Genomic DNA, 15727 nt, shown 5'->3' on the forward strand with positions numbered 1-15727 from the left:
TCTGTGCTTTTATTCATACCTACATACTAAGCTCCATTCTCCTCTCTCTTAAATAACTACCCTTGGTACCAGGGCTTACTACATACTTGACAAAAATATAAATAAAAGAACTCCTTTCTTCTTACTTTAAGAGCTAAGTAAAATATTCAGGTCACTTACCTCATTAAAACTATCCCACAGATCATCACTGTGAATGGTTCCATAGCTGTGATTATGCAAGTAAAGAACAATAGCATGTTGAAATATATCTTCACTAAGGTAAGTTTTCAGCATCAACAACAGAGAAGCTCCCTATTCCAAAAAAAAAAAAAAAAAAGTGAAAAAGGGAGGAAAATAATAGAATACAATGTTTATAGAAATAAGAATCTAAAATTCAAAATACAATCATTCTAAGCAAATATTTTCATAACTCAGTTATAACACACTGTTATTTGGTCTCATATAACAGTGGTGGTTATTTAGTCTACTAGTTGTGGACTATATTCAAATTGTCTTAAAAATTATTTTAAGGGATTTGAAAAAGAATTAATGGAGTAAATTCCTATGTACAGTAATTCTTCTATGAGCCATTTTGCGTGGTCTATTAGTTATTCACTGTTTCAGTATTAGTGTTAAACAGTTAAGTGTTTATAAATATATTTTTAATTTAAAAATTTGCCAAATTTTCTGTGGCATCGCCACACTTATCCCCAATGCTTAAAACACACTGCTGGAGACGATAAAGTAGCTGAACTCTCAAAAGTCTCTTTGCTAGGGAGTACATTAATTTCCAATCTTACTATGTCATGTTGTTGAAGTTGTCAAGATCTCAATTCTTCCTGCAGAGTCACTTCAAATATGTTAAGAACACATGAATGTATGTGGAGGGAGGTAAGGATACACTAATAATTCAGAGTCGAACATGCAACTATTAAGGCCACACTATATTCACTGATGCGTGTCACCATCCCCAGTCTTCAAACAGCAACTGCCTCTTCTGTGAAGCCCTCCCCAATTCAAGACAGAAATCATACTTTCCGTATTCAAAAGCAATTTACACCACATTTCCTGCATCTACTATTGATGATATTTTTAGTTCCTCTTCTATACCGTAAGCTAATTTAGGGAAAAACTGAAAAGCTCAACTCCTATGACTAAAATAATGCTAATACATAGGAGGCACTCAAATACGTTGTGAATGAATTTCACTTCTGATAACAATGTAGCAATGTTAAGTCATCAAGATGATCACATACACATAACGTAACTTAATACCTGTTACTCTCTTAATTCTGTATCACACTTCAGTGTTACCTGTTCTGTAAGTTTAAATACTTATTCTTGTTCCCAGTAGTTCCCCTTCGCTCCTGCATCACTAACTTTCCGGCTCTACTGTACCATTCCCTTAAGAAAAACTATGTAACAGTCCTCATTTTAAACAAATAAAAGATGCCTTTCCTTTCCTTAACCCCTGCCTCCTCCAGTTATCACCTTATTTCTTGTTCCTCCTTTGAAGTAAATTTCTCAAAAGAGTTGTCTGCATTTGCCATCTCCGTTTGCTCTTTTACCATTTTCTCTTGAGCCATCTTTCAACCATCACTCCACTGAAAGTGGTTTTATCAAGGTCACCAGTGAGCCTCATGGTATCAAACCAATGTCAACTGTCAGGCTCACCTTTATCAACCTACTAGTAGCATTTGATATGACTGATCACCCACTCCTCCTGAAAGCCTTTCTGCACTTGGCCTTGGCATACCACTTGATTCCTCCCCTATTCACTGGCCATCCCTCTCTCTCTTTTGCTGGATCCTCCTTATCTTCTCAAGGACTAAATTTTGGTGTCCCTGGCATTTAAGCTTCAGACTTCTTTTCTTCTCTAAATTTACTTCCTAGTTTATCTGCTCAACCCCAGGGGTTTTAAATGACCCCCAAATTTATATATCTAACCAGATGCCCCCAATTCCGGATTCATATCCAACTACACACCTACTATCTCCACTTCTACACCTCAAACTTCCTCAAAATTTGAACTTCTTTTTCTTCTTGCCTGAAATCCACTCTTCCAATAATCTTCATGTTTCAACAAATAACAACTACATTTTTCCAGTTGTTCAGGAAAAAATCTTGAAGTCATCCTTGACTCCTCTCTTAATTCCACATCTAATTAATTAGCAAATTCTACTGGATTAACCTTTACAATATATTCCAAAATCAACCATAGCTCATCACTTTCACTGCTATCACCCTTGTCTGTGCCCCATTATCTTGTCACTGGTCCATTAAAACAACCTCCTAACTAATCACCTTGATTCCATGTGATGCTGAAGGCTGACTTTAAAAAAAAAAAAAAAAAATCATACTATGGTACTTCCCTCATCAAATGGCTTTTCATTCCACTTTGCATAAAGTCAAGGTCCTTACCGTGTCTTATTAGACCCTACAATGATCTGGCCCCTTATAATCCTTCTCACTTCATCTGCTACTTCCCCTTGTGTTTATTCCACTCCAGATATGTTGGCTCCTTGCTGGTGCTTGGACAAGCCAACCAATCTTCACTTCAAGCTGTGTGGGTAACCAAGACAAGTGCCAGGTATGACGACGTGTCAGGAGGACTCACAGGACTCAGTGTATAGTCACATTCACCACTACGGTTTACTACTGTGAAAGGACATGAAGCTGCATCAGCTAAGGGAAAAAGTTCATGGGGTGAGCAAGCACAAGCTTCCAAGAGTCCCCTGCAGCGGAGTCAGACAGGATGCGCTGAATTCTCCCAGCAGCAAGTTGTGACAACACGTATGAAACATGGTCTATCGGGGAAGTTCACCAGAGACTCAGTACCCGGGATTTTTACCGAGGGCTAGTCGTGGAAGTATCCTCTGCCTAGCAAGGACCAAAATCCCAGACTGCCAGGAGGAAAAGAGATGTTTAGCAGAAACACATTGTTTGTACAAACAGTGTGGGCACAGTGAGTCCCTCTCATCAGGGAATGGTGGACACTCTCCCCAAATCCAAGTCGCCAGATACTCACCACAGGCCCGCCTCACAATTATCCCTTGCTAAGGACAGCAGTCTCAGGCCTACTGTGTTAACTCATTTCTGCACACAAGCTCTACACACTGGTTATTTCCTCTGACTGGGACATTTTCCCCCTAGAAGTCCATATGCCTCGTTCCCTCACATCCTCCAGATGGTATTCAAGTATCACCTTATCAGTGGTCTTCCCCAACCATCTTATATAGGACAACATTTCCGTGGTCATTCTCATTTCCCCTACCATGCTTTCTTTTCTTTTTTTGTTTAGTTTTTTTTCCCTTCAGATCTTTATTGGAGTATAATTGCTTTACAGTGTTGTGTAGTTTCCACTGTATAACAAAGTGAATCAGCTGTGTTTACACACATATCCCCTCCTTCCCATTCTCCCTATCCCACCCCTCTAGATCATCACCAAGCACTGAGTTGATCTCCCTGTGTTATTCAGCAGCTTCTCACTAGCTAGCTGTTTTACATTTGGTTGTGTATATATGTCTACACTACTCTCTCACTTCGTCCCAGCTTCCCCCGCCTCACTCCAGTGTCCTCAAGACCATTCTCTGTGTCTGCGTCTTTATTTCTGCCCTGCCACTGGGTTCATCAGTATCGGTTGTTTTATTTTGTTTGTTTTTTAAGATTCCATACATATGTGTTACCATATGGTATTTGTTTTTCTCTTTCTGGCTTATTTTACTCTGTATGAGACTCTAGGTCCATCTTCTCATTACCATAACTCAATTTTGTTCCCTTTTATGGCTGAGTAATATTCCATTGTATATATGTGCCACATCTTCTTTACCCATTCATCTGTTGATGGACACCGAGGTTGTTTCCATGTCCTGGCTACTGTAAATAGTGCTGCAATGAACACTGTGGTACATGTATCTTTTTGAATTATGGTTTTTGCATGATGTATGTCCAGCAGTGGGATTGCTGGGTCATATGGTAGTTCTATTTTTAGTTTTTCTTTTTAGGAACCTCCATACTATTTTCCATAGTGGCTGTATCAATTTACATTCCTGCCAACAGTGCAGGAGGGTTCCCTTTTCTCCACACACTCCCCAGTACCGACTGTTTCTAAATTTTTTGATGATAGCCATTCTAATTGATGTGAGGTGATACCTTGCTGTGGTTTTGATTTGCATTTCTCTAATGATTAGTGATGCTGAGCATCTTTTCATGTGTTTGTTAGCCATCCATATGTCTTCTTTGGAGAAATGTCTATTTAGGTCTTCTGCCCATTTTTGGATTGGGTTGTTTTTTTGATATTGAGCTGCATGAGCTGTTTGTATATCTTGGAGATTAATCCTTTGTCAAATATTTTCTCCCATTTTGAGGGCTTTTTGTCTTGTTTATGGTTTCTTTTGCTGTGCAAAAGTTTCATTAGGTCCCATTTGTTTCTTTTTGATTTTATTTCCATTATTCTAGGAAGTGGGTCCAAAAGGATCTTGCTTTTATTTATGCTATAGAGTGTGCTACCTATGTTTTCCTCTAAGAGTTTTATAGTGTCTGGCCTTACATTTAAATCTTTAATCCATTTTGAGTTCATTTTTGTGTATGGTGTTAGGAAGTGTTCCAATTTCATTCTTTTACATGTAGCTGTCCAGTGTTCCCAGCACCGCTTATTGAAGAGGCTGTCTTTTCTCCATTGTATATTCTTGCCTCCTTTGTCAAAGGTAAGGCGACCATATGTGCGTGGGTTTATCTCTGCTTTATTTTCATACACAATATCTATTTATTCACTCATTTGTATTGTTTCTGCCCCTATCTCTGACCCCTGAAATGGAAGCTCCATGGTACACGTGACATAGTCCACCTTGTTTCCTGATGTATCCGTAGCATCTAGGACAATGCCAGGTACATGGCTGGTACCTGTACAATATGCAAAACAACTGAATTCTCACAAGGCAACCCATATCAGATTTAGGTTTGGAGATTATGAAGATCAACTAGAACATGTCTGTTAAACACGTTTCCCTACTGACTCTTACTTCTTGCGCACAGTAATGGTAAATTATCCAGTGTCCTACTTTTCTCAGCTATGTGGGATATTTGCCAGATTCCCAATTCTGAAGTAAGTAATTACCATACTGACAGGGATACGGTATGCTGTGGAGGCAACATGCTCAGAAGACACTGAATTCTGGGTTTGGAGGGTGGGGGTCAGAGGAAGAAAGAGCTCTGCAACAACAGATCCTGAAATAACTGTTCTGCATAAGGAAAGAACTGCAAGTTGTAACATTTTCCTTATTGGCAGGTTCAGCATGGGCTTTAAAAATCACCCCACACAGCAGTAGCTCTAACTGGAGTTTATTTAATACAGATAACTGAGCTCCTGACCTCCTCATTTACCAACAGTGCTACCACTCTCCCTGCCAGTCAGGCTGGAACCTGCAAAACACGTCTGCCTCTTTCTTTACCCGCTTTACCCTGTCACTAAGTCCTTTAAGTACTTCCCTACACTCAGGGTTTTCTCGCACCCATCATTTTCCTTCCACTCTCACTACCACTCCTAATTTTAAACGTTTACCATTTCATGCTTGGGCTTCAGCACCAATTTCCTGATTTTAGGTCTCTCTCCACTTAAATCTAGTTTATAAACGGAAACAAACTAATTTTCCTAAATAGTCACTTGGATCAAGCCATTCCTCCATTTAAAAATCTTTTAAAGCTTCCCATTGATTACAGTGGGAATCTGGAAAGAGTCCAGATTCCTGATGGTATCCAGGACCTTCCGTAAATGAGCCACACCCTACCTTTCTCATCTTTCCCTTACTCCACATGTGGCTTCCACAGCAAAAATTTACTCCCAAACAAAAAGTCCCTGCCTATGAGTATTTCTGACCTTTTCTCTGAAGACCTCATCATCCTATTCTTGCCCTATTCTATTGTTCCCATTCCTCTTTACCTATATTCTTTCTAGTATTTAATTCATCTCAATTTCCATTTTTTCCAAAAAATTTCTGCCCATAATCCCATGCAAAACTACTCTGTACCATTCACTTAGCACATATTATCTCTTACTGCTTCATAGGTACTCATCACCTAAACTTTGAGTTTCTTGACAACATGAACTGTTTAACTCATGTTTTGTGTATCTTCTTATCTGTCCAGGACAGGAATTCAACTTATTGATCTTAATCTGATAGCCAGAGAAAGGAGGCCAATAAGCCGTAAAATTCGGCCCTCCTTCCCTACACAAATGCCAGTGGCACTGATATCCCTATTCTGTTCTCTGACTTACAATGATTCTAATCAGGTTTCTAGGTTTCCGTTTTGTTTCACCCCCAAACCTGGAGTCTATGTTTCTAATTCTACAATAAAATCTGCAATTCTTAAAAATCTCCTCTTGCTTACTTGTTTTGTCAATTCTGACTTCAGAATATACCTTAATCCCAAATAACACAGCCAAGGGCTTAGAATCGTCGTTGGACATATGCCACCTGCAGATCTGGACAGTAATCTAACTTTAAAAGATATATTATTATAAGATCTGCTTAACTACCGAGAATACTAGTCAGAGAATTTAAACAAAAGACAGAGAAAGAAAAACCCAGATAAAGTTAAGACCAAGATTTAAATAGAAGCAAACATCTTCAAGTTTAACAGGATGCCTGAAAATAATATTTGTTTGATCTTTAAAATATCAGGCAGCTTGCTCACATATGCAATTAATTTGTAACCTACTCCAGGTACTTTCTGTGCATACCAATACCTTAAAATAGGAAAGAGAATCAAACATTTCTTCAATCTGTTCTGAAGACTCAACAGATGATGATGATATTGGATGAGATGAATTCAAGGAATCTTTCTTCAGGGTTTTAAATCGAGCATCTAAGAAATCTTCACACTAGCAAAAAATGAAATAGAATAAAAAACCATGAACAGTATTAAAGACAGAAGCAAGTATAGTAATTATTTATATGGATTGGACTAAATACTGCTTAAGGTCATTATAAAAATTAACTAGCTTCACTAAACTTCAGAAATAAGCTTTTAAAATGCAGGAAGAATGTGACATTTATGCATATTCCTTAAATTTGAAAATAAAATTATAACTTCCTGGCCCCAGGAAAAACAGTGTTTCCTAAACAACAGCATAAGGATAAATTAAGAATTTATTACTAAAGCAACCAAATGCTAAATCCAGATATTCAAAATGAATATTTAAAAATGGCTAAGTGTATATTTGTAAAATAAAATCTGAAATTTAAAAAATAGGAACTGTTCCTTAAGCTGATTTCTCATACATAATCCAGCTTTTCTATTAAGATAATATACATTTCACTTAACTGAGGTTCATTTGAAGTAAAATATAACTCTTAAACAGAAAGAAGTCTGAGAGCTCAGCAGATGAGCTCCTCTAGAACATATATGTGAAGTTTTTAAACATTCTGGGCACCACCAAGTGGTGAAACTGTATATCTCTTTGCTTAATTAAATAGCACATACAGATTTGGAATACCTTGCTTATTAATATTCTAGCTTAAAATGAGTTCATTTTACTACTTGAAATTTTTGAATGGGCCCTACACAAAAATTTCAGATTGAAAGCTCTAAAAGTATTCCTTTTTTGAAGCAACCTTGGTTCATATATTTAGGAAGTTTCATAGAAAGTCACAGAATTTTAGAGTAGAAAGGGATCTTTATACTTTTCCACCAACTGCTTGAATTATTTGGCAATATCTGTCATATATGACCTAGTGTGTCCAAATACCTCTAAGGATAAAGAAATATCTCCAGAGTCTAAGAACATAGTAACAACATTATCACGTTCTCTGTAACAGAATGCTGTCCACATCTTTGGAAAGGGCACAAAATATGGTTTGTACCTAAAAAGAGCAAAGTATTTGTCTGTATCAACTTATGTATCACTGTTATAAGAATGAGCACAGTGATAAAAGAGAAACAGCATTGCTACAAAATATCTTAACTTTTTTCTCTCTATACATAGGATAAAAAGCTTTGCTTTGCAAAAAAGGCTTTTCTACTCTAAATTCCTTCAAGCAGAAGGACCACAGCTATTAAAAATAAAATGTAGCAAAGCAATTTAAAATGTTTATCTTAATGGCAAAGTATAAAATAATTTCACATAATTTCAGCTTTCTGAAATACATTAGTAAATAAAAGCATAATTTTTGCTGTCAAATCTCAAGAGGTATAGAGACCAGTAAGAAGGGTCAATTTTATCGTATCTTTCTAGAAACATTTTCATTACTCCAAATGCATGGAAAATACACGTCAAATATGATTTGACTTTTTTTCCCCCTGGCATTCATAGTAGGCCTAACAAACAGTGTACTTACACTGGAGAGCTCTCCAAATATTTTTTCCAAAGAGAAATACTCCATGAATGTAGCAAAACCTTCATTTAGCCATACATCGTTCCACCACTGCATCGTTACCAGATTACCAAACCACTGTGGGAAAAAGCAAACTACTAACCAACTTTACATTCTCAAGAATTTTCTAATAATTTAATTGACAGATTAATAACATATAATCAGATTACAATTACTGAAAAGTATACTTATTATAGTTGAAACAAACTATAGTCAAATTAAAGACATACAAATAAATTCTACTTATAATATAAATTTACTTTAAAAGTAAAATTGCATAAATTCTATAAGTTCACTTTAAAAGTAAAATAAAAAATTTAACATTTTACCTTAAATGAAACAAGCAAGAAAGACAGCTAGCATATTTATCTATTCAAAACACACATTATATACTAGGTAAACAAAAATGAGTCACCTCATTAAAAATAAGATTTCCTAGACAACGAAATTCTTCTACTTTCTAATATCAAGTTAGTAATATTATTTTCCATTGTATCTACAACCATCATGACAACTAAAAAATAAATTTCTATGTGAGGGATGTTCCTATAGTCAGAGAGCCTGGACTACATGTTTCTCCTCAGTCACCCAAGTTGAGAGCAGTATTTACATGATTCAAAAAAGAATTCAAATAACATTCTGTAAGGAACTTGGTAGGCATACAAATAAATGAAATCAGAAAGATCTTTAAATGGCTTTTCCATGAGGTGTTAAGAAGAAGGAAAAAACGATATAAGACTCCCTTAAAAAAATGTGTCTCAAAATCCCTGAAATAAAGAGTGAAATAAAGGGTGTGCAACTCAGTCAGTGTGGCCAAGGGCTTGTCTCAAACCATCAGCAAAAGATAGGGTTACTAGGTAGAAACAAAACACTTTTCAAAATTACAAAAAAGCATATTTTTTCAAAGGTATTTTCTTAAAACCTGTTTCAGAGGAAGGTGATTTGTAAGTCCTAAAGAAAAAGTAAAAGAGAAACACTCCTCCCGTGGTGATGGCCGGCTCCAGAAATAACAGACCTAGAGCAGATCCCCTAAAAACAATGTGTCTACATGCCTAAAACTGTAATAATTACATACACTTCATATGCCAGCATGTCATGAAGTCCTCGTGAGGGCTGTAGGGCTAGTTACAGACTGTGTCTGAGGTAGTCAGCTGGCCAGAGGATGTCCCACTCTTCCTCCACATCCTCCCACCATCACGACACCCCCAAACTATACCCCACCCTGATAAACACCTCATCCAGGGCATAAAAGAGATAAGGTGTTGGCAGAGAAAGAGGGAGGTTCGTGTACCCATATAATTTTCTTTCTTTTTTCTCTATGTTGTACAGAGTACCTTCCCTCTCCCAAATTAATTAAGAACCCAGTTTTAGCAGAAGACAAAACAGTAAATCTAGTCCTGAGAACCACAGTCCAAGAGTTGTGAGAAGAGAGTGCAACTCAGGCAAAAGGTTTCTTCCCCACTAAGTTATGAAAAGTAAGATAGATAATGGATGTGAAAATGCTTTATGAACTGTAAAAGCTTATACAAACATTAGATAGCATTTTTATCGGAAAATGAAGTTTGTGTTAAAAAAGCATCATTTTATTATGAAAGAAGGCAATACTATAATAAAAAGCTTAATTATTATTAGCATCTAAATGTATTCTAAAACTCTAGGATATGAAACAAACCACAGGTGTGAGATATAACAGCCTTGGTTGTTAATACCTGATGGGCCAGCTCATGAGCGATGATTTTAGTAACCAGTTTTCTATCCACCACTGAAGAAGTATTATTATCATACAGAAGTGTCTCTTCTCGAAAGGTGAGCAAACCCCAATTTTCCATTGCTCCTGCTTCAAAGTCAGGAATAGCCACCAAATCTGGACATAACAGGAAAGAAGTGATCAACTCTCCTCCATCTAAGGCACTCCGTAGTTTAATCAAAATATTTTATTGTTGAATTAGAAGGCAGTGAGTTCATTTTATACTCCTAAGGAAAGGAACCTCCCTAGCCCTGTATGTTCCTCACCTACCTGTAGGTGAGGAAGACCTGATCAACCCACTGTAGAGTCACTGTTGCTCTGTCCCTTAGCAAGAGAAGAGATATATAATTCCTTCCCAGTGAAGAACTTCCCAAAGCAAGGAGGACAAAATGCAAGGCCAACGCTCTTCCAGCTAAAACCAGCTCCATGTTGAACAGCACTGAAATGCTCTTGCTTTCCTGAGCTCTCATTACTCCTATTATTATTTGATTAGGAGTTCTTAGGAAATTAGAATTAGTCAAACTTCAGACTAAGCCCTAAGTAAACCCCCACTTACACAGCACCTTTGAAACAGTCCCATAAACTTCTAAGTGTTTTAAGCGTCACATTCAGAAACATCCATGGAATCTAAATAATCTTAACAAATACAAATAATTTCTAAAGCAAACAATTAACAGTGTTTCTTGGTTTTCTTTTAAAATAACTTGGGCAAAAGTTCTTTCCAAAAAAATTTGCAACATAAATCTAGGTTATAATGTAACGAAAATCAGAGGCACTGTTTGATTCTTACCCAATTTCTTTAGTGGATATTGAATTTCAAAGTAGTTTTGGTAAAACTCAAGAAGCTTCACAGTTGTTTCCAAGGCATGGTGAACTTGACCAATCTTTTCTGGGACAGCATATATAGAAACCTAAAAGGTAACAGATATGATGTAAGGATAGGTACAATTAAAGTGGTATGATATGCAGGTGAACACTGTCAAGATTAGCATACCTGAGAACTACACAGAGGTAATATGAGATTTTTCAGGACAGAAACTCTAGCTTATAGTTCTTTTAACCCCTATAGGATTTAGCAAGTCATTTCCATACACACAACAATGTTCAAAGCTTTTTTTTTTTTAAAGTTAACATGATATCCAAAATAAACTATTTTGTATCATATAGCAATTTATAAGCATCTGCCTGTTTAATTTTATGATACTCTTCTCTTCCTCTCCATTTCCTACAGTTGCCCTTCCTTGTTTATGAGCTATCAAACTGAATTATTCGAAGGACAAAACTAAATTTTCATCCTTTTAGCACCTATCACAGTGCCTGGCATTGAGCAGGCATTTGATACAGAGAAGTCACAGCTCACAAGGGAGTTAGTTCTAACATAAACACCTAAGACAGAAATGGTACATTTGTTGAAATTACCCTGGGAAAACCTATTAGAGACCAATACATTCTCTTTCAGTAAATATGGCACAGCCAGCATTTCTTCTAGTCTGGGAACTGCTTACTTTTTTTGGAGTTGTTGGCTTGTTTTTAAGGACTATGTTGTTTCAACAATAACCATACTCAGCAGAGTGAAACACTCAGTGAGTGGCACACAGTAACTAAAACCAGCTGAGGGGATAACAGGATTCATGTCCCCACTACCCATTCAGTCCAGGGCCAGTGCTCCTGGGAAGATGCAACTGCCCACTCATTTGAATTGTTACTCTTTCTCTCTTTTTCTGATTAAGTGCATAAGTTAAACATGTGTGATGTAACTAACTGTACATGTGCTATCACTCAGTATCAAAAGGCAAAATTTAAGCAATTACATTAAAAGCAATAGGTTTTAAAAAGCAATATTTATTGTTTTTCAATTGATTGAAAGAAAAAAGCCCTCTGTACTCAACTTGGGAAAGTAGGATATGGACAAGACACAGCAGAAGATAAAAACTTCAAAATAAAGATCTCAACAGGTGGGAAATGGAGACCTATTGAATTATTCATCATTTGGAAAAAATACATTGGTGAACTCTAACCCCCAAATTATTTTTAGTCTTTCATTAAAGCACTGAGAAACAGTCAACAATTTCTAAGAGGTTATAATTTTAGCCATAATTGTCTTTACGTGGGGCTTTAGTCTATAGAATGTATGCACTAATCACAGAAACATGGAGGTAACATGGCATAAAAATTAAATATAAAGAAAAAATTTTAAGTAAACAAACAACAAAATTAAATGTATAAGCTCTGTAGTTTGACTGCCAGGTTCAAATCTCTACTAGTTGTATGTACTTGAGGAGATTAGTTAACCTCAATCTTCTTATCTATAGAATGGTGATAAAAAGAGTTCCTATCCTCACAGGGTTGCTGTCGAGATTAAATGAACTAATACCTATAGAACGCAGAATAGTGCGTTCAATAAATAGCAGTTATTATCATTATTACAAATAGAGCCCCATTTTACCCATGGGATAAAATATATGTGAGCAGAGCACATGTGGCAGCAGTTACAGGAAGAATGAAGTGTTAGGATTTAAGTAAGCCCATCTAAAATATGCTGCTTTCTAAAGTAACTATGGAAGAAATTTACTCTCACATCATGTGGCCAAGTGTACTTTACCAGCCCAGCATTCAAACATCTGCAGCCCTTGGTACAACAGGTTGTGACCACAGCTTACGGAATTCAGTCACCACCTACCAAAGGAACATGCACACTTCCTGCATCACTCCGCCCTCTGAAGTGTTGGTACATAAACACACACAAAAAAGTCTGACACATTCTTCTTAAATATAACTACCATTATAAATGACTATATCAAAATCACTTGGAATTTGAGACCAGTCTTTATTTCTGCCTGTTCTTTCCAGACATACATATTCTATGTTCTAGTCAATGCAACCATCTAGAAAGTGCTGTTCTAATAGAAACACCACTCTCATACTCCAGATTCCTCCTCAATATCCTTCTCCTGCACACATCATCTGGCCACTCCCATCACTATGTGTAAAAACACCTTTTATTAGAGGAAAAGTAAAGGGAGAAAAAAATTCCCATGAAACTGAAATCTGACCAGAGGATCCACTTAGTCCCATCTCTGGAATACAATGACTAGGAGGAAAGGTAGTTTGGTTATTTTCTCTTTCCTTCTACTTCTCTTCCTTAAAAAAAAAAAAGTGCTATGAATTCTTACTAGAGGTAAATCATCAGGTCATTATAATTATTACATGCTTGTTTTAAGAGCAACAGAAGCAGTAAGAAATAAACAAAGAAAGCAATCTAGTTCAACAAATAAGTTTTGACCAGCATTCTGTGCTTGGTAAGAGCCATTCTAAACACTCTTAAATGCAAGTCAACTGGTGCTCAGGCCTTAAGGCTTACAACTTAAAACTTCTCCTGCAACATCTCTTGCTAAGACCTGGGAGATTTATAAAAGACACAAAAAGTGTCCACAGAGCAATTCCTAGGTGGTGCGGTGGTTAAGAATCCACCTACCAATGCAGGGGACACAGGTTCAATCCCTGGTCCGGGAAGATGCCACATGCCACGGAGCAACTAAGCCCGTGTGCCACAACTACTGAGCCTGCACTCTAGAGCCTGTGAGCCACAACTACTGAGGCTGTGTGCCACAACTACTGAAGCCCTCGTGCCTAGAGCCCGTGCTCCGCAACAAGAGAAGACACCGCAATGAGAAGCCCACGCACCACAATGAAGAGTAGCTCCCACTCATCACAACTAGAGAAAGCCCACGAGCAGCAACAAAGACTCAACGCAGCTAAAAAAAAAAAAAAGAAGTGTCCATAAAGTCTCCTGGTCAGCTCTCAGAGAAAAGGGTTAAGACTGAGGAACAGCAGTCTATTAGATTTGTCAGGTTTAACTTACTCTGCTCCTTAATTTAATAAGAAGCAAAAACTAGATAAGAGCAAAACCAGAACCAAATCTCATTCCCCGCAAAGAGCAATAATACAGCCTGCAAGATTTATGAAGATAGAAAGTATTGGAATCTTCCAATACTAAGTTTCCTGAAAAACATCAGCTTTCTTAAACAGACAGCTGAACACACAAAAAGCATAAACTCTTAAAAAAACAAAAAACCCCACCAGAATGAAGTCTAACCAGAATAACTGATTAGATGGGACTTGGGACTTTAGGTGACTGATATAAATTATGTATAATGTTCCTAGCTGGTGGAAAGATACTTGAGGAAATGGTGGTGGTGGAAATTTGGAACTAAGTCATGTTCCCGATTAAATATGAGTAAATTAAAATTATAACTTCACATGAATAATAGTGTTGAAGGTTCTGTTTGAATGTTAAATAGACATGGTGTCCACACCTGACTAACCACCAACGGATTCTGATTTTACAAATTATACCTGTCTATGGTAAAAACAAAATCAGATAATGGCAAAAACACAACAAAAACATCATAAATTAGTGTATTTCAAAACTTGCCTAGATTTTTCTAGGTAATTCTGGCATTCCTGAAGGCAGGGAGAGGTTTAAAGAACACTGAAGAATGGAAAGAAATGATGAAACATGTGTTCCTCTTTCTTTAGGTCTTTGACAATATAGTAGTCTTTACCACTGAACAGGACACGTTTAATAATCCACAGTCAACTTTGACATTTTGAGTTGTTTGGTAAGACTTACATTAGTAAGTAAAGCCCTACTGCTATATTCCTAAATCCTGTGAAACAGGCCTAATGTCAAATATTACAAAATAGAACATATCCTAGAGATTACATTTTAGCAGAACAAAAATCCTTTATTAGACTCAAAGTCTGAATTACTGATCACCATACCTACAGAAACTGTCATTTGGTGTAAGAAGCAGTATTTTGTGGTAGACAGTAAATTCTGACTATCATTTACTGGCTATGTGACCTTAGGTCAATTACTTAACCTCTCTGGGACACTGTTCCTTCATCAGCAATATAAAGCTAATGCCTTCCCCCTATTTGGTTTATAAAATAAAAAGATGTTTATAAATGAGAGCTCAAGACAACTGCCTGCACAGAGTATAACTCCACACATGCTACACTCTTCCCCATTTCCTAATAAAAAGAGAAAATTAATAAAACTGTTGTTTACTTGTATAACATTTTTTCAAAACACATTTACAACTGGGTAGCATTAAAAATGATAAAAATTATTTACATTTATAGACATCCAAGGGAGTTTACAATATATTTGCATGTGGAATAAAGAGAAGGCACTTTCTGTGTGTGTGTATTACTATCCGCCAGGTACTGAAGATTTTACAGGAATTTAAAAAATTTAATCCTTGAGAGAGCAGGCTAATATAGACAACATAGTATTAGAGTTGTAGAAGGTGAGGTTTAGAGAATTACAGAGTAGTCTGCCCAAGGCACATAGCTAGAAAGCTGTATAGGAGAGATCTGAACTGAGGTAGATGCCAGAGTACATGTTTGACCATGTTGTTTCCTGGTACACATAAATAAAGAGCAAAAAAAGTCACCCAAAACTCCTCTCTCTCTTTCCAGTTGACCCTTGGGCAATGAGAGGGTTAGGGGCAACAACTCTCTGAGCAGCTGAAAATCTGAGTATAACTTATAGTCAGTCTTCTGCATCTAAGGATTCAAACTGTGGATCGTGTAGTACTGTAGTATTTACCATTGAAAAAAA

General features: G+C 36.8%; 1 protein-coding gene across 5 annotated transcripts in view; it reads right to left on the bottom strand.

Moving 5' to 3' along the window:
- Positions 1-15727, bottom strand: part of LNPEP (leucyl and cystinyl aminopeptidase) — a 97189-nt gene that overhangs the window by 29662 nt on the left and 51800 nt on the right. For all 5 annotated transcript variants that reach the window (XM_057738600.1, XM_057738608.1, XM_057738622.1 and 2 more), the window contains 5 exons: positions 10889-11009; positions 10061-10215; positions 8316-8429; positions 6725-6859; positions 160-291 (listed from right to left, as the gene is read on the bottom strand). In XM_057738600.1, coding sequence (XP_057594583.1) covers positions 160-291; positions 6725-6859; positions 8316-8429; positions 10061-10215; positions 10889-11009 — 657 coding nt within the window. The remainder of the gene's footprint in view (positions 1-159; positions 292-6724; positions 6860-8315; positions 8430-10060; positions 10216-10888; positions 11010-15727) is intronic.

Source organism: Hippopotamus amphibius, chromosome 1, assembly GCF_030028045.1.
Source record: "Hippopotamus amphibius kiboko isolate mHipAmp2 chromosome 1, mHipAmp2.hap2, whole genome shotgun sequence".
NCBI lineage: Eukaryota > Metazoa > Chordata > Mammalia > Artiodactyla > Hippopotamidae > Hippopotamus > Hippopotamus amphibius.